The sequence below is a fragment of the Plectropomus leopardus genome, chromosome 20 (genome assembly GCF_026936395.1).
Source record: "Plectropomus leopardus strain MGB_pleo_1.0 chromosome 20, ASM2693639v1, whole genome shotgun sequence".
Taxonomy (NCBI): domain Eukaryota; kingdom Metazoa; phylum Chordata; class Actinopteri; order Perciformes; family Serranidae; genus Plectropomus; species Plectropomus leopardus.
In genome coordinates this window covers 1,131,202-1,151,058 of record NC_142195.1, presented here as the reverse complement: position 1 = coordinate 1,151,058, position 19,857 = coordinate 1,131,202, and the positions used below count along the sequence as shown (strand labels likewise).

The 19,857-nt window shown below is 39.6% G+C and overlaps 2 protein-coding genes across 5 annotated transcripts; one reads left to right on the top strand and one right to left on the bottom strand.

Annotated features, from left to right (window-relative positions):
- Positions 1-530: 530 nt before the first annotated feature.
- faap24 (FA core complex associated protein 24) lies at positions 531-5,184 on the bottom strand. Of its 2 annotated transcripts, none has more exons than XM_042509770.2 (4): positions 4,904-5,184; positions 3,230-3,327; positions 2,982-3,137; positions 531-1,325 (listed from the first exon to the last, which is right to left on the bottom strand). In XM_042509770.2, the coding sequence occupies exons 1-4, from the start codon at positions 5,004-5,006 to the stop codon at positions 1,074-1,076; spliced, it is 609 nt and encodes a 202-aa protein (XP_042365704.1). In that variant the 5' UTR covers positions 5,007-5,184; the 3' UTR covers positions 531-1,073. The 2 variants fall into 2 exon arrangements, with proteins under 2 accessions (XP_042365704.1, XP_042365703.1); XM_042509769.2 differs by having other exon boundaries at positions 3,230-3,372; positions 4,904-5,183.
- A 2,046-nt stretch (positions 5,185-7,230) lies between these two features.
- Positions 7,231-19,388, top strand: hmgcs1 (3-hydroxy-3-methylglutaryl-CoA synthase 1 (soluble)). 3 transcript variants are annotated; one of them, XM_042509263.2, is made up of 10 exons: positions 7,231-7,389; positions 8,984-9,432; positions 10,003-10,128; positions 10,917-11,081; positions 12,522-12,690; positions 12,979-13,149; positions 15,060-15,166; positions 15,282-15,407; positions 15,830-15,987; positions 16,305-19,388. In XM_042509263.2, exons 2-10 carry the CDS (start codon positions 8,985-8,987, stop codon positions 16,380-16,382), a joined length of 1,548 nt encoding a protein of 515 aa, XP_042365197.1. In that variant the 5' UTR covers positions 7,231-7,389; position 8,984; the 3' UTR covers positions 16,383-19,388. The 3 variants fall into 3 exon arrangements, with proteins under 3 accessions (XP_042365197.1, XP_042365199.1, XP_042365198.1); XM_042509265.2 differs by lacking the exon at positions 7,231-7,389 and adding an exon at positions 7,925-7,947; XM_042509264.2 differs by lacking the exon at positions 7,231-7,389 and adding an exon at positions 7,966-8,200.
- Positions 19,389-19,857: the final 469 nt, after the last annotated feature.

The following is a 19,857-nucleotide window of genomic DNA, read 5'->3' as shown; positions in this document are numbered from 1 at the left end:
ATTTAATGTGCCTGTTTTTCTCCTCTGTCACCTCATCAGATATTGAGACGAAAAAAAACCAACACTCTAATCCACACAAAGTTGTACACCAACACGGTCAATACTACTCAGACACGGCCTGTCATACTCCAACACGTTCACAAACGTCTTGCTACACCGACTTTTCATTATTGACTTGACCCTGGCGAAAATACAATTTCCCATAAATAATACTCCACTACGTGTAGGATTCTGGTACTGCATGTGTTAAAACTCAAAAGCATAAACTAAAGAATCAATACCAAAAGCCACAAAATGGCTCCAAAGAGGTGTAAACCATGGTGTAAACATGCAGCCGATTTTTTTGGTTCTGTTTTTTAGTTGATATTTCCATTTAAGAGTATTTAAGTTGCGGACGTGTATTTATTACTAGATATCTAAGAATATTAAAACTGAGTAAATTTTACATTATGTAACTGATTGCCATAAATATCTGTTGACTTAAGTTTCACTACAGTGCGCTTTGTTCCTTTTAATGTATTACAGGGAGAGTGTGTGTGTGTGTGTGTGTGTGTGTGTGTGTGTGTGTGTGTGTGTGTGTGTGTGTGTCGCAGAATGCCGCAGATAGTCGCTAGATGCTAGGAACTGCCAATCCCACTGTCTGCAAAACTGGGCCACAACCACAGACTGCATATAAAGATGATTGACATGACAGTTCCCCCAGAGTGGAGTGAGTCAGAGTGATGGATGTTTGGAGGGAGGGAGATCCAGAGGTTTGGGTGAGCAGTGACAAAGGGTTTAAATCTATTAAACAAAAGCAAGAACTTAAACACAAAATAATTTTTAAAAATAACTGATGCTACAAATGACTGATATTTGTTTATTGTGGATGCAAAAGTGCAAAACTAAACTAAAACTAACTGCATGGGCTCTGTGGATGCCCATGAGTGTTGATCCTCTACATAGGTCCGGACTGAAATATCTCAGAAATGTGTCCGTCCACACAGACAGCAGTAAACAGATGTTGTTTCTTAAAAGTCTGTAGCTGGTGTCCAGCCAGAGTATCCAGACCTCCCAGACACAGAGCGGCGCCCTCAGGTTCCAGCAGCCGTGACTTTGTGAAAGAAACTGTGGATCTGCTGAGCTGCAGCCTGACCCACAATGGGCTCCAGCTCAGCGGGGGTGGCGTTGCAGAGCTGCTGGATGTTAGAGAACTGCTGCAGGAGGGCCACAGCTTTGACCCTGCCGACCCCGGGGACATGCTGCACCAGAGCCAGCACCAGCAGGTCCAACAGCCGAGACGAAGTTCTCCTCCTAAAGGGGTTCTCTCTGCCCTCCCCGTGAACCTGCAGCAGGTTGGAGTCAGCATCAGACAAAGAAAGTGTAGTGCTTCACATAACGCCTGTGCTGAATCACTACACAGGCTTCCACTACATTTTCAAACTGATTTTAAAATGTCATTACTTGTTTTTAAGGTTTTCCACTGATATTTCCACCTCAACCCCAAAGGTCATCTGGAACAGGTCGCCTTGTTCTCAGAGCTTAATCAGCCTCACTCCGTATAATTAAAGTCGCGAAAGCAAAAAGCCAACATCACTTCAGCCTCCTAAAGGCTGAGATTTTAGCAATCTTATAAATTTAGTACAAGCTGCAGTGTGCGATATGGATTTTAATAAACCTGGGTACAACATTTAGTTTGATGGATGCAGACTGCGATGACATCACCCACTGAATCACAGGCTACAAAGTACATTAATCGATGTGGCATTTTATGTGTATCAAAAAAGTCTTAGGAGGAGAATGTCACGCAGTCATGGCTGGGAAAAGAGGCCAACTTGGCACCAGTTTTGCAATGACAGCTCAAAGTATTTATTAGCATCTACTCGCATAAAGCAGAGTTCAGTGTGTTCATGCTGCATTTCTATTGGTTGGTAAGTAGATGTAAGTAATAACAGTAGTCACACTGTGAGATGGTCATCCCATATTTCTGATACTGTAAGAATTAGCTCCCAGGCTGTCTTTGATTGCAAGATGTGACAACAGCCATCCTTGAATCTTTCTCACTGTGTGACGTAGCACCACCGGTTTAAAGCCACGACCAAGAATATCACCACATTTACTTCATGTTGCTCTTCTTTTGTCTGACACAGCCCAAAATCACACTGTGTATACAGGCATTTTGTATTTACATGCACACTTATGTTAACTTATGTATTTAGACAGTAGATATTTGTACTGTAAAACCAACTTCTGCACATCTGTACTTCCTCCATTGCACCTTTTGTACATACAGTTTGTGTTGTGTTCTTTATATTCTTTTTTTCATTTTATATTTTTTAATTGCTTCTATATTTTTATCTCTTATACTATTTAAATTCAATGTTTTTATTCTTCCTTTATGTTAACGTTTAAGTCTTGCACCAAAACACCAAGTCATATTCCTTGTATATGTAAATGTACTTGGCAATAAAGCCAGATTCTGAATCTGACTAATAAAGTGTTGTCTGCACAAAAGATGTAAGGATGACGACAATAAATAGTCAGTGGAACAAAGTTGATTCAAGCTGCACTGGAGCAGCAAACACTGAGAACACTCATAGAGGGACAGACATGTCCACTTGAGACAGCACAGAGGCCAAAATATTAAAGAGGTGGTTTGTCATTGTATACAATATTTTGTAAAAAAAAAAAAAAAAAAAAGAAGAAGAAGAAGAAGAAGAATGGGCTAATGCATTGCAGAGCTATTTATATTTTATATTGTCAATCATAGGCCATATATTGATTGATTCTAATAATTTTAGAAGAAGCTTAGTCAAAGTGTGCACTGTGCAGATTATATGATCTAGAAAAATGAAAGTATTGGATCTGGACTCAGTGTTGAGACCAGGGCCAAAAAACCTTGATTGGAATGTCCCCCTAAATAATTAACAAAAATAAATAACAATTTCAATAAGGTAAACTGGTATTCATTGCAGATTTATAGTTTTGTCATCTATACTTACAAACTGCAAGATGAGCTGCGAGGCCTCAGTCTGCCCGCTGACAGGCAGCAAAGTCAAGCCGAGGTCGAACACCACAAACTTCTGCACAGCTGAGAAGTACTGCTCACTGAGTCTGGTGTTCTCCACCAGCACCAGCTCCTGGAAACTACTGCTCCTCTTTAAAACAGGAGGGACACGGTTCTTATCAGCCACAACAACACAGAAAAGCTTTTAGCCAAACTGTTTGTTTTCTCGTTAATTAAACTTACATTTCTGTAGCGGACCAGTTTCCTCTTGAAGCTGTTTCCCGCTATGATGTCACACTCAGATACGTACAGGATGCAGCTTTTGTTGGGCAGGAGGAAATCTGCAACACCGAGCTCATTCTCAAAGAGGATTTTCACTCCTCCATCTACAGCAGAAGGAGAGCTTGTTCCTGAGTGTGTTTCTTCACATTAAGGCAGTAAAGTTCTTGCATTTAAGCTTAGAGGGAGACAAGAGCATGCCAATCCGAAATCTTCTGCAACACTGTGCATTTTGCATTTGACAGTCTTTAAAACCAGCCTTTATGAGCAAAGACAGTTATCACACACAGGAGGCGACATAAAGCACACATGAAATAATGTTACGTACATTATGCAACCAGAGAAATAGATAAGGTACTGCATAAATGTTAATTATGAACCTTAACTTTGACCAGCCAACTACATGTAACAAAAGTGTAAGACAGCAACTCATTATTATTTTTACTATTAATTCTTTGGTCCATAAAATGTCAGATAGTAAAATAATGCACAATTTTTCAAAGCCCAAATTTAAATATTATTTTTTTCTGTTTTGTTTTAGTTAACCCCTTGTAAATTGGCTTGATATCTTTCAAAAACATGTGAAGAAGGCAATGAGTAACAAAACACGAAATTACCCAAAAATTAGCAAAAAAAAAAAAAGTAAAGTACAGGAAAACTGCAAAAAATACAAAGAAAGTTGTTTTGTTTTTGAAAGTAAATTACATGGAAAAAGTGCTTTCAAAATTAAAATATTTTTAAATAATTTAAAACATGTAATTCTGATCGTTTTAAACATAGTTTTCTTCAGCTTTTTCCTATTTCCCTAGTCATTTTTTCCCCAGCCTTAAAAAAAAAACCTTTCTAAATCTATTAACTTCTTACAACTTGTGGAAGATTTCTTACCAATCGTCTTTATTTTCTCATTTTCTGAAAGAAATTACTGATTTGCTCAGAGTTCAAAGGTTAAACATTTGCGAAAAGCAACTGAAAGCAGCACAAGACAAATTGTGTGGCTCCAGCTTTCAACGGGTTAAATATCATGTAAGACTAATCAAGTACTCAGCAGTGAATTTCAGCCAAAGAATGCCGAAAGAATGAGAATTGGTTAATTATCAAAACATTTGCAATATTGACACACAATTCAACTAATAAACGGGATATAAATGAAGATATACATGCACATCGCTTCAACTTTATCATCAAACTTCGACGCCCCGATTTCAAGGAGGTCTTACATTTCACATTATACAAGTTTAAGTGGGCGTTAGCCTTTCACGTAGAACTCCAGTCAAAAACGTACTAAATGCTACTCTAATCATCGAAAGACGATAATAGTAAAAAATTAAATATATTCGTAGGATGCTCGTCTGACGCGCGGTAAGCAGGGATATAGAGGCTGTGATTACATTAATAAGCTATTATGAGTGAGGACATGTGAACTGAAGAGTGGGCGTATCTGAAACAGAAAATGTGCACAGTCATGTTCTACACGACGTGTTCCTCTGCGTGTCAGCGAAACAAACCTGCATAGCGATTTGTTTGAACGGCGTTTGGGCCAAGTCTGTTGTCTCAGTGTAAAACACAACGACACAGACGTTGATTTCATACAACAAATAATCAAGAAACTGGTAATAATAAACATATACACGTACTTACCCTTTAAGCTTTGAATGAGGGATGAGTTTCTCCATCTCTCGCTGGCAATAACATGTCCGTAAGGAGGAACCGCGTTCAGCACAACAGGCGCTTTGCTCTCCATGAGGTCACAGCCGTGTCACCGTCTCCATACGCTTAAATACACACGTCTGTAACTCTCTCGGGATGGTTCGTATCGACAGATAACTGCAGTCATGCAGGCGAACTGAAATTATTGTTTTGTTTTCTTGCCTCCAAATCATCCAAATGTCTTCCTCGTCTTCAGTGGATCGGTGTCGGTGAGGAACACGTGGCTATTTATCGCCCCCTGCAGGACAGGAGGGAAAGCACGTCCTCCACATTTCTAGAGAGGTGAAGAGTTCAAATCCTAGCTGCAAGGTGGTTTGAAATGTTTGCATATTCCAGGATAATAATACAGTAATACAGTGATTATGTGTATTGGAATACTTACAATTATTTGCATTTGTAGAAAATATAATTAGCAACATGTCTTTGCAGTGCACAATCATTCTGCATACATGATACATAATTACACATTCGTGTGGATTACAATAAAGCCAAGATATCAGATGGTTCAAACATTTTTTTAAGTCTGAGAATTCAATGAGTGCTTACGGAGAGCTCTTCATTTGCTCTGTGTGAGATGATTGAGTTGATGAGAATAGATTGAGTTAATAGAGAGAGAGCTCTGATTTATCTGTCTCAAAGGGACACACAAGTTGAGAAACAATGATAAATACATTTGAGCTTGATGAGATCTAAAACTTAAAAGAAGACTAAAATGAGATTGTGTGCATGTTACTGCTCTGGAGAAAAAAAGAGCCAGGAGAAATAAACCCTTGTCTCACTTGGTGTCACAGATCTCATAGTTGTCCAGGAGAACTAAATTAAAACATGTTTAAGATCTCTTTTTTAAATGTCCTTTTCCTCTAAAACTACAGTAAATGTCTTATAGTATCTGGTATTTACTGTACTTAAGTATCAAATGTAGTTTTATGAGATAAAAAACCTAATTGTTATTATCATAAATAATAATAACTTAATTAAGATAGCACCTTTAAAAGCAGATGTTTACAAAGTGCTTTAACAGACAAAGCAAAGGCAGGAGGCCAGGGAATAACAAAATAAACATCAACAAACATGCAGAAAAAGGTCAAGAAAAGTTAAGAATAAAAATAAAAGTGATCTCAAAAGTATTAAATGAATACAGTTTTAGAAAATATAAAAAAATAAAGCAATAAAAGATAATAAAAACTAATATAAGAAATCATAGAAGATGATGGCATCACCTCAATGGAAATAAAACAAAAATAAGAAGATAAAAACAGATGAATAAGAGAAAGATGAACAAGTAAATGAATAAAAACATGAAACAATGGTAAGCACAGGACATCAGAAGGATAAGGAAGGGATAGAGTTAGAGCAGCAAAATGAATAGAGGAATAGAGATTAAAAAAAATATGAGTGAATTCATAAATAAATAAAGGTTTCTGTACAAAAAAGTCTGTAAAAGTGAGTTTTAAGACGAGAAAGTATTGAAAGTAAAAGTAGCCTACATGTAAATGCTGTTTTTTTAAAAAAGCGAGCAGTCAGAATTTTGAGCATTCTGAAGTTTATTTCTTCCATAAAATACACCACATTAAAAACAGAGAGTACATTACACTTGAAGTAAAACAGGGTATTTTTCAAAAGAGTGAAAAACAGTTTTTCCTCCCTCCCAGTCGTTTATTGGTCCATCTGTCCTGTCCTCCCTTTCCTTCTTATTATGTAGTAGCTAAGGATGCTTTGGAAAAATGTAGTGGAGTAAAAGTGAATGTTGACAGAAAAATAAAAACTCAACTAAGGCACACATATTCCCAAAATATACTTAAGTACTGTATAGACTACTTTGTTACATAACGCCACTGCTACAGACGTCGTGCATAATGTTGCTGTTAAACCAGTGCTCAAAAAACATGGACTTATATGTAATATTGGCATTATTATTTAAAAAAAAAAATGTGCCTGAAAATTTGATGGTCATTACCGGAAATGATACGGTAGCAGGCGTCTCCTCTGACTGGATGAATGGATGACTGTTGCCATGGACACGCTCTGCTGTGTAGTGGAAGCATGGCTCTATTATAAATAAAGAGTGGAAGCGCAGCCCACCGCCATGTCTACCGCGCCAGGAATTACTTCCACCATTTGATTGGCTGCTTCTGTCTCACCAGACATCGTACAACTCACCCCATTGGACCGCAGTTACGGCTCCGGCGCGTGGTCGTAACCTCTGCTCTCCAATTGGCCAGAGAGCTGCAGGACTTGGTAGCGCCGCATGTTGTGTGTGAGCTGTGATTGGACGGGAAGCCAGGTGCCGGAGTGCAGTCTGGACGCTACTCCGTCACCGTCATATAAAAGTATCTGCCACCCTGGCCTGTCTCACACTGCGGGCCAGGTTATTAATAACAACTTTGACTCACAACTGGAGCCAACTTTACAGACAGGTGAGACGCTGCATATGTGGGCTAAAACTTCACATATTTACTATATTGTTCTTTTTACTCACTGTAGCTGTGTTTGACTTGTCTGCTTAGTGTTTATGGGTCAACAGTAGCCTGTAACCTGTGTGGAATCCACTCAGAAATGTTTACTCGGACTTTCACTGGCTAGACCTTTTTTGAAACACCTTGATTTACAAGTATCATAACACAGAAGTGAGCTGAGGTAAAATGAAGCTGTTATGCTAGCTCCATGAGTTGGGAAGCATAGGACGCGGGTCCGTCAGCTATGTTGTCCGGGTTGCAATCTGAATGGCTGAAATTGTGCCGTTTCTCTGTATTATGACCTAGCAAATTCGGTGCTCTGAATAAGGGTTTCTTTTCCAACTACAAATTTTATTAAAACCATAATCACATCATCTTTTAGACAACTAACCAGTCTTTTCTTACACAATTAACCCTTCAGTGTGACTAACGGGTTACACATCGGTCACAAACGACTTAAAATACCAGGAAATCCCTTTACCCTTTCACCCAGTTTAGCTCCCCTCTGTCGCTGTTTGGGTACGTATGATAAGCAACAGAAGCTAAGGGCTAGCCAGCTGTCAAATGTTAGACACAAGCTAACTAACGATCGCTACTTTCTATGTAGTTTGTTGTATTTTCTCAGTTGACCTCAGCTAGTGATGCGAGCAACGATGCCGGGTGTTTAATTAACGTTAGTTGGTTATTTTTATGGGTCAAGAAGAGGTAACATTATCTAAACCAGCACAATAAGTGTCATACAGCTACTGCAACGATCTTAAAGGACATGCTGGTCAGTATTATCAGTAACCTTGCGGAATAGCTAACCTCCCATTAGCTTAATAACGTTAGCTGTAAGCTCTCTAAGCGAACAGTTGAAGCTTAATGGCTCATGTTACTTTGACACTCCGCTGTTATTAGCTTGGTCTTACTGACAAGTTATCAATCTGCAGTCCTCTGTAAACATGCCAAATGGACCGAAAAGCTAAGTAGTGTGAATGCGCTATCCCTTTTCATGTTCTGGAATGGCTTGTGCTCTGTGACGGTGCATAACGTTAATATTAACCTGCTGGATTGATGTAAATGTTGGATTGTACTATTTAAACAGATAAAGTATGATGCACCATGACCCATGTAACAGTGTGGGCTTCGCACGTGTGTGTTTGTGTGAGAGTGAGAGAGAGGGAGTGTGTGAGTATCTGATGTCCTATTTGTTCATTCCGACACTAGCTGTCATCGCAGGCCCTCAATTGATTACTGTAGAGATTAATAAATTGCAAAGCTCCCAACAAGAAAAACACTCAACACATTTATTGATGTAACCCTTTGGAATCTGAGCAAATTGACTTGAATTCTTTTTTAAAAAATTGGGAAGAGGGCGACCAGCAGCTTAAAAAAGTGGCCCAAAATTAGTACAAAAGTTACAAAAAATACCTTGAAATAATTATTTAAAACATGATTAAAAAAGAACGATTGTAAAACAAAAAAGACCTCAAGAAAGTAATGTTAGTGAAACTGATGTGGATACAGGTGTTGATATAATGCTGAACATGAAACCTCTTCTTAACCCTTTCAGGATGCCAGGATCAGCGCCAATCAGTTGTTTAGGACCATGGCCCAAAGATGTGGGTATCATCGCCATGGAACTGTACTTCCCATCCCAGTATGTGGACCAGGCCGAGCTGGAGCAGTTAGATGGTGTGCCCGCTGGTAAATACACCATAGGCTTAGGCCAAGCTCGCATGGGCTTCTGCTCAGACCGTGAGGACATCAACTCTTTGTGCCTGACGGTGGTCCAGAGGCTGATGGAGAGGAATGGCCTGTCTTATGACAGTGTGGGTCGACTGGAGGTCGGCACTGAGACCATCATTGACAAGTCCAAATCTGTCAAGACAGTCATTATGCAGCTGTTTGAGGACTCTGGCAATACAGACGTGGAAGGCATTGACACCACAAACGCCTGCTACGGAGGCACAGCTGCACTCTTTAATGCTGTCAACTGGGTGGAGTCCAGCTCATGGGATGGTGAGTGAACAAAGCTGTGTGTTGTGTTGCTGGTTCGATCCGCAGCTCCTCATGCTTGCATGTCAAAGTATCATTGGGCAAGATACTGAACCCTAAATTGAGAGTGCATGTAAATGATTTATTGAGTAGCAGGTGGTACCTTGTACAGTAGCCTCGGCCACCAGTGTGTGAAGTGCTGTGAGTGGTTGAAACAATAGAAAGGCATTATATAAGTGCAGTTCTATTAGCCAATTTTATTTTACATTAATCATTTAATAGTTTAGTCTATCAGGAAAAAATATCAGAAAATGTTCAAGTTTCAGCCCTTTTTTCAGAGTAAGGAGAAGTTTTCATTCAGTAGCATTACTGTGCAGCCTGACCCATCAGATGATATCTTATTAGCAGACAGATGTGTTTTGTTTGCAACTTATCACTTGTTGTTTTACTCTTTCACACTGTGTAGCTGCAACAATCTTGTATGATGTTAACTGCTGCTGTGCTGATGACTCCATTTTAGAGAAGAGACTTGTGTATATAAAAGAATGAAATGAGTCTCACTGTTCCCTTTCTTCTCATGTGTGCTGTCTGCAGGGCGTTATGCTTTGGTTGTAGCGGGGGACATTGCTGTCTACGCCACAGGAAGTGCCCGGCCCACGGGGGGTGCTGGGGCGGTGGCCATGCTGGTCGGGCCTAATGCTCCTCTGGCCTTTGAACGAGGTCAGTTAAGAGATAACTATTGTTTTGCACAATTTGGCTGCACTTTTCACTGCCTGACATATTGATTAGACCCCACTCTCATCAACTGATCCCATCATCCAAATGATTACTCATTACTTATCTTTTGTATCAAATCACTGATGTTTTGATTGAATTTTCTTGGCTGTTCTTCCCTGAGATTAATGTTGTTAGACCGGGCAGCCAGGCCCTGTGTTGTCTTCTGGTTTCTTCTGTGATTCTTGTTTTCTTAAGTGAGTGATTTTTACAGTGTTCACTGGTTAGATATGTTTTTGTATGTGTTTCACATTTTATCTAAATACCAGAAACTAGCTGGGAATACATGATAATATCAGCAGGTCATTGGTATCAGCAGATATTGGCTCAAAAATTAAATAGCAGAATAGTCTGACATGCTGATTTCTGCCTAAATCACAAACCGATATATTTCTTTAATTTACAGAGTGAACATAGACAAAAAAATGAACCCTAAGTTGAAGTATTTTTCTTCTTTTGCGCAATGAATAAATATTACAAACACTGAAAAACATTGTATTAAATGTCTCCATCTGCTGGTGGGCCATCATGGTAAGAGTTTGTGTAATATGATTTGAATTCAACTCCAGAAGAGACTTGATGATCACTAAAATAACATAAGAAAATATATATCGATATCTGTTATTGGTCAAATGAGATGTCTTTTGAAATGTAGCCAGCTTGGTGTAGACAGTGCACTCATACAGACATACATAGGAGCTATAGAGGAGCTAACTGTTGTGACTTTGGCGCAGGTCTGCGAGGAACCCACATGCAGCATGCGTATGACTTCTACAAGCCAGACCTGATGTCAGAGTATCCTGTGGTTGACGGCAAGCTGTCAATAGAGTGCTATCTGAGTGCCTTGGACCGCTGCTACTCTGTGTACCGCAACAAGATCCACGCACAGTGGCAAAGAGGTGGGTTCAAACTGTCGTCTATAATCAATATAAATGCAATAATATAAATGCAACACAAGCAGCCCAAGTTGGCCATCATCAGCATGCAATTTTAGACTCTGTATCTGAACAGAAAAGATGTGTTTTGCACACTTATTTTACTAAGTGACTTATTCAGTCTTATTACTGCCCAATGTGATCATACATCCGAACCCTTTTTTAAAGTACAGATCTAAGGTTCCAGCAGGATCTGTGAATCATCTGTTCATTCAATCATTCAGTTCCATTTGGCAAACTAAAAACAGATAAAAACGAGTGAGAATTTAATTTATTTGTTTTTCTATGTAAACCAAATATTATAGACATAAAAGTTACACCAGGCTCAACCAGCAGGCATATGTCCAGTTTATGCACTCGGCTCTGATGACCAAACTACCTGAAACATTTTAAAAATCCTTTCTCCACTGTCACGTGCTCTGCTCTGAGTGTCAGTCTCCTGGAGGCACATGCCTGAAGCGTGAAGCTGCAGCTGCAGAATGACACCATAGGAAAGAAGAAAATTAATAAATAAAAATAAGGAACAAGGTCAATTTGACTTATTTTTGTCTCCTTATTTGTATTCGGTTTTTCCGTTCAAGCAGATGATGAGAAAACAAATGTCTTTTGTTTTTAATATATGGTTTATACAGAAAAACAAACAAAATGAAATTCTCACTTGTTTTTTTGTTTTTTAGTTTACCAAATGGAACTGAATAATTGAATTAATGGATGATACACAGACCCTGCAGAAAAACTCACAATATTTTTACAAATAAAACCAGTTGTAATCATACAGTAGACAGTAAGTGTGCTGCCTCTTCTTTACCTTTTGTGTTAGTCAGAGTGTGTCGGACATGTGCTGCTGCTGTCCTACATGTGGACACGAGTGGAGTGGTGTGGTCAGATTAAGAGGGTTTAGGACATTAACCTGCTTGGTGCGCTAATAAGTTTACTTAAGTTCAGTGACCATTAGTTAGTTTAATGAGATGAGCCTTTAATATGATGTGTCAACACGTACAATATCTGAGAACATGGGGTTATTTAAAACACATTAGGAAGCGTTCATAAGCAGCACAAAGTATCCAGCTCTACAGTCTGCTCTAGATATAAATGGGCTGTGTTTCCTTGGCAGCACAAAGACGCTGTACATCAGCTCTTTGACATGTTGCTGTGTTCCTGACCATGGTATGAGCTTTATCATGTAGGTATTGAGTGCCTAGTGCAGTGTGCATGGCGCAGAGGTGGGAGGCAAGGTGTAATAACATGAGAGTATTGTGCAGATACAAACTGTTCTCATTGCTCTTTGCAGCTATGCCAATGAAATGGAAGTCCGTGTGTTACACATTTTTGAGACCAAGCAAAGCAAGTAACAACAATTTCAAACAGGAAACAGAGTTTTCTAATCCACGTTCTTCTCAACAGAGGGTTCGGAGAAGCGCTTCAGCCTGGAGGACTTTGGCTATCTGGTCTTCCATTCTCCGTACTGCAAGCTGGTGCAGAAGTCATTGGCCAGACTGATGCTCAATGACTTTCTGAGCCACCCCTGCCCCAACACTGAGACAGGACCCTTTACAGGCCTGGACGCCTTCAGGTACACTCAGAATAAAACTGAGCCTGTCCATAGCTAGTATTAACATAGGTCTTAGATGATTAGATCACATGTCGACTGTTCTAAATAGAAGTGTAAACAGTCACTAAGACTACTGTGATCCAATCACTCAAACCACTTTTGGAGGTGGTCTGGGACACGTGGCCACAATCTTTGAGCAGTGTGAATGCTCGTGCGTCCATAAACTTCAAGACAAACTTCTTTATTAACAGAATGTGTCTCTGTACAGTGAGAACACTTTGGTTGCTCATCATGTCTGTGTGACTGCAGAGACGTGCAGCCAGAACAGACCTACTTTGACCGGGATGTGGAGAAGGCCTTCATGAAGGCCAGTGCAGATCTGTTTGAGAAGAAGACCAAGTCCTCCCTGCTGATCTCCAACCAAAATGGAAACATGTACACCCCCTCTGTCTACGGCTGCCTGGCATCACTCATTGCACAGTAAGTCTCAGTCGTTTGGAGCTCAAATTTTAACCTACATCAGGACCGTACTATTATTTATGCACTGAATCTACTTTCATTCCACCTACTCACATTTATCTTTTTATAGATGCATCAACTTTTCAATCTCACATAAGCATAAAAACTTTTTTGCTATATTTCAAGACTTTTAGAAACGTTCAGTGTTTCTTTCTTCTCAGTGTTTTTTGCAAATTAAAAATATGCATAAAACAGTCTAAGAGTGTGTTTGCTGAAGAACAGAGTGGTGTGGACATATGTCCTCTGAAATAATTCCAGTGGACAATGACAATGACAGAGACAAGACCTGAGCCCAGGTCCTTGCTGGAAACAGGTTATAAAGAAATGCTCACCAACCCTCCATATTTCTGCATCTTAAATTGAAAGGTTATTTTTGACATAACCTGCAGATAATTGTGCTTTAATATTATTGATGGGATCTTCAAACAACAGTAATGTATCACTGGAGTTTATTGCAAGTTACAGGGTTCATATGGTCATGAAAAAACAGGAAAAGTCATGGAATTTGAAAATAGTAATTTCCAGGCTTGAAACAGTTTTTGAAAGCTAAACATTCCCTGAAAGTTTTTGAAAAGTCATGGAATTTTGTTTCACCAACCTGTAGAATAACCAAGAGGTTTTCAAGGACTATTAAAAATTTAAAAATCCAAGAGTAATTTCTGTTTCTGTTTTTAAAGAAAACATGCCATCCAAATCTGCGGGCCTGCAAGAAAAAAACTAAAACATTTTCAAAGGAAAAAAAACCCTCCAGTTTTTAAGGAAAACAATGCAGACATTTTTAAAGAAAACATGCTTCCAAACTCACAGGCAGTATGTCTGACAGTAGGGGTGGGCGACATGGCAAATATATCATATCACAATTTTTAAGGCAGGATCAGGACCACGATTTTATCACGATTCTTTTTCATTTTGGATTTGAAGACTATTGTGGGAAATTGGCTTGGTTGTACAGTACAACCAAGCTAATTATAATATTAAAATGAAGCCCTCAAATAAAATAGAATAAGAGAACATTTAGGCCAAAGTACCTTTTGGAGCAGATTGTAATCTGTGTGTGCAATTTTGTTTTCCACTGTTTTGATGGGAACCATATCTTTTGTCGGGTGAAATATTATCAATGTTGAATTTTTTGGGAGGACAAAGACTTGACGGTTTGCTATGATTGGTTTATCTGTGTATCTATAAGGAAGACATGAAACGGACTAGCAAATAGTGTGCTTCAGCTGTTAAAAAACAAGGCTGGGTTAAAACCTAGAATATGGCTGGACCGTGTACAGTGGTCCCCAACCTTTTCCCTCAGGGACTTATTTACTACCACTGAGTACACTGAGGACATATGTGACCAGCTGAAACTGCACCAGAGCCAAAACGTTTGGATGTGTCGCATGTATGAGCATAGACCATCCCCCCCGGTGCTTAAAAAATTATTTGAAATGCCTCCCCCTTTTTGCACCACCTCCTCCCCTCTCATAGATAACAAACAGTCCCTATGTTATATTTAAATATTCAGTTCTATTCCTGTTCTGAGTACATTATTTAAAAAATAATAATATATATTTTAAAACGTTATTATATAATAATGATAAAGAACCGACAAGGAGTATCGACAGTCGTTTCAGAGAAGTTAGGGTCTTGAAATTTGCTTCAAAGTCATGGAAAAGTCATTGAAATTCATTGATAAAATGTTAATAAACTTAATGAAATGAAATGAACAGAAACAGGAAATTTCATCCCAGAAGTTAAGTCACTGCAAACTAACTGCTATTTGGCGGCAAAATGACCCCTCTTAAAAATCGTAGCATGGCTGATTGAAATAATGTCAAAGTTTTGGTGTTGAGGTGTGTAATGAGAATGTTGCCTCTGTGTTGTAGACACACACCATCACAGATAGCAGGACAGAGGATTGGAGTCTTCTCCTACGGTTCAGGATTTGCTGCCACGCTGTATTCTCTCAGAGTCACACAAGACCACACACCCGGTGAGTCAGCCATGGCTCCGCTTAGTTATATGATGCAGATGAAATTAAAAGGTATACTCACGGGAAATAAATGGCAGTGAGTTCTTCCATGTGATTTTTGGATGGTTTGTTTCAGGATCTGGTCTGGACAAACTTGTGTCCAGCCTGAGTGACCTGAAGGTCCGACTGGACTCCAGGAAGAAGGTGTCGCCTGCTGTCTTCTCTGAGAACATGAAGCTGAGAGAGGAGACGCATCACTTAGGTATGACCCTGCTGTCACTGCTGCTCAGCTCTGATTCTGAAGCATCCAGTGAAACTGCTGATTTACTCTGACATCACAAGTCTGTCAGAAAGGAAAGCTCTTTAAAATTGCCCAAAAAGATAACCAATTGAGCTCTTTGGGTGCTTAGAGGTTTAAAGAAAAAAACAAGTGTAGACACAAGGGTCACAGCTGACACAAGACTGTGGGCACACTTTGTCCAAAAATACAAATACATTTATCAGTCTTTGTCCTGTCCAAACTCTGGTTAAATGAGTCTTGAGATGGTGCTGGCACTCACTCAGTTAACCTCATGAACAGGATTTGATATTTAGAATCCTGCGTCTCTCACTGCTTGTTATTATTGTTTAATCTGATCAAAATGATAACTGTGTTCTCTTTTTTTCCCCACTTTATCCACACAGCCAGCTACATCCCTCGAGGCTCAGTGGAGGATCTGTTCCCAGGGACCTGGTATCTGACACGGGTGGACGACAAACACCGCAGGGAATACTCTCGCAGACCTCTGGACCATGACCTGCCAACAGAGTCTGAACTTGTTCGCTCCAGCACTGCCACCGAGGTACAGCATGAAAAAACGCTGCTATTGTTATTTAACTTAATGTTTGTTTACATTATAGTTAGCCTAATCTGTTTACTTGTTAAATGGTAGTAATGGTCTGAGGATAAAGGACAGATTAATTTTATTTAGGATATTTCCTTATTATTTATCTGGGGGGATATACAGATCTGTATATCTTCCTGCCTTCTTTTCCTGTGCCAGTCACACTCCTGACAACAGAGCAGCACACCAGAAATGAATTTCACCTTAAAACCACTGAGTGCTTTACTATCTGACAGGTGATTTTCTGATGTTAATGGTGTGTTTTCCTCCTCCAGCACATCCCCAGTCCAGCCAAGAAAATGCCTCGCATCCCTGCAGCCAGCGCAGCCCCTGAGGCTGCCGTCAGCAACTGAGAGCACTCACCTTACCTCTGAGAGGTACCAAGGTTCAACAGTTTGCAAACTGTACCAACTAGACAACACTAGGAGTCAGACGGCTAGCAAGAGACAACAGCGTCACCTCCAAAATCATACTATGTTTATCTTAATTACGTGGGAGCAGTGTTGAGTGGAGGCCTGTGGACTGCTGTAGACACTCCTCAGCCACCTGTAGCCTTCCCACCATTCACATGTCATACTGTCAGACAGTTAAACCTGACATTTGTCTTGTCTAGAGTCTATTTTGATCACAATAATCATTTGTTATAGCAATCCTTTATTTCAATATTAACGTTTGTACATATTTTCCTTTTGCATTTGTGCAAAATGAACAGTTGTATTTGTGAGAAGATGTTTGCATGGTGCTGCAGCTATTGAGTGAAACAAGCAGACTTCCTGCTGGCAGCTGGCAGCCAGTGATGGGAAGAGGAAATGGACATTTGGCTGTAGGCCTCCTGCTGGTGAGAAGATCACAGGGAGGTGGGCGTCATCTGTTCATGTATTCAAATAGTGTTGCTGCTGCCACAGCAACCCAGCACGAGATGCAGGTCACCCTCACACTCTGCTGTTTGTGTTCAATACCTCAGTTTTCTATGAAAACATGCGGTCAGGTTTCTGCAAGACTCTGCAGGGTCATCATGTGACCCTGTGACCAAACATCAGGAACAGTGGGACTCAAAGTGATGCTGCACCCAGAGGGCCTCACAGTCCTCTCTTAGCCTGCACAGAGTCTCACTGCAGCTCAGCTCATGCAGGCAGGAGACATTCATCCACACAAGATGGTGATTCCACTTGCTTTTTATTGCCATGAAAAGTTAACCCCCCCCCCAGTATGAGCTCAGTGAGTAGCTGCTGCTGTTGTACACCAGGTTTATTGAACCACCACAAAGACCTGATCTGATTGGTTTCACTCTATAAACAAACATTATACACAGATTATAAAATACTTTATTTTCTATTGATGAAACAGAGTTGATTAATGGATGAGTTGATTGTCAGAAAGTGTTCAGGAGATTAATCATTTAACTCATTTATCAAGCGAAATGTCAAGCTCTGGCTTTAGTGTCTCACTTGTGAAAAAAAAGCTTCTTTTTTGGATATTTTCACTATTTTTTAAATATTTTTTTTACAGACTAGATGAAATATTAGATTGGATTTGATTTTCAATTCCAGCCTTTTTTTCCAAATACCACTGCATTGCCACAAGTAGTCTCACTGCCTCTGCATGTACCGAAACATGTACATGTTTTGTATGTACATGTAAGTAATTTCATCCTAATGGAGAAGGAAAAAGTACCCAGTAAGTTAGTTTGGAAAGGTAACAAAATAATGTATTGCAGTAGTCATGCTGCAGCGTGTCTGTGAGCTTTTCTTATTCTAATGTTGCTCTGTAAGAAAACACAGTGCAGCACAGCTGCCATCTTTGAGTTTGGACTTTTCCAAAGCGATGACAAAAGAAAACCATGACACCAGTGACGTCCTTGACAGTGCAATCATCAAGATTTGACTTTCAGAGAAGTGACTGTACAACATCCTTAGTTTAAAAAACGTTTTGGGAAGAGGTTGAAACTCTCCTCCTTTTAACATACATCCTTTAATGAGCAGTACACTGCTGCAGCCAACAGCAACACTTAATCAGGTCCACCGGGCAAAAGCTAATGCAGTCTAATGCAACAGCCCTGCAATAAATGCTACTACCACTGTGTATGCTGCGTGCGCTGCTGTTAGGTCAAATAGTAAGGCTGGAGTTGTTTCTAGTATTTGTTCCCCCCGTTTACATCACTGATTGCAGACTGAATATGGAACATCTCTGTGTGTAATGTAGAATAACCATCATGCTGAATCACCACCTCCAAAACAATTGAAAACAAGCAGAAATAGAGCCTAACCAGGAAACAAGTGTTGATATAACTTGCTGTGTCTTAGTAAAGCTTTTGTCCGTGTATTTCGTTCCTTCATTAACTGACGGATGCTGTGCATGGCACCTTAGGTTCCTCACATTTCCCACAAATATGTGCTCCAGCTCTAAACAGAGTGTAGAGGAGATGCTGGAGAGCTGAAGGACCGGAGAGCCGTATACACAGAGCTGCACAGCTCCATGTCATTTAGAGCTTATAAGCAGCAGCAGTGTGATGATCAGTCAGTCAAATATGACAGGTTGCACCTTGAGGTAAATATGTTGTGTGTTGAATGTGGGGCAGTGATTGTGTCTCTCTTCATAAACCAAACTGTGACACATTCATATCCAGCAGTGTGACAGGAAGCAGCTGCTGTGAATATGGACCAGAGAGTTCCAGTGTCGTTTCTCCACGTCAGTTTCATTCAAATAGCAGCAGTGTAACATGAACTCATACTGAAGCCTTAATGTCAAAGGGCTTTGTTTCATGAGAGGTCAGGACATTTAAATGCACATACACAACTCAACAACTTCATATCTGATGTCAGCATATTCTTGGTTTTTTCCTCTGTGTGTTTTGTCTCAAATAGTTTTCTCTGTTTATCACTGACATTGATTGGACAATAGTTTCTGCCAGCAACAAGGAAGCAAATGCAAAAAGAATCGGAGCTCAGGCAGAATACATCAGCCTTAAGTGAACAGCAGTGGTCTGTGTGTTCCTGTTGGTGGTCAGACTTGCTGGAGCAGTCAGTGACGAGGTTCTTGAGAAGCCTTACTATAAGCATGTATGAACTGTAAACACTCAAAGCTTTTCTTTTAATAATCTACAGATAGTCTTTTTAATTGTACCTCACAGCGGGATCGTCCGCAGGCCGGCTCAAACACATGGTACGATGCCAACATAACATCTGTATGGGGCATGTCAGCAGGGCCTGGGTCAGAGGTCACATGATCTTTACCAATGCTGATGGTAATGTACAGTACAGACTTAGATTATTTATGCTGTGGAGATATGAATGAGTGAATGTCTCAGATGAATTTTATCCGGTTTGTGTAGACTCAGAATAAATGGACACTTAACATGCCTGCTATGTGTGTGATTATATTTCCCACCAATAACCATAATAATGAAAACCATAAATTGATTTGTGGAATTTAATATAATCAGTGTTTTTGCCATGGCTTTTGTGTACTGCTTTACTTTGGAGTAATTAATATGTATTCCTGTGATATGTTAACTCTTAGAAACCTGAGAAAATTGGCTTGATTTCTTTCCAAACTATGCGAAAAAGGCGATGAGGAATTTAAGAACAAAAAACCCAGATATTGGCAAGAAATTAGTAAAAAAAAAAAAAAAAAAGTACAAGAAAAATGGATACATTAAAAAATGAAAATAATAAAAACAAGGAATGACCTGAACAAACTGCTAAAAAATTAGACTAATTTTTAAAAATAATTTAAAATATATAATTATGATAATTAGAAATATATAATTCTCTGGACATTTTCCCAAGCTTTTTTTTTTTTTTTTTTATTCTTATTCTACCAATTTAT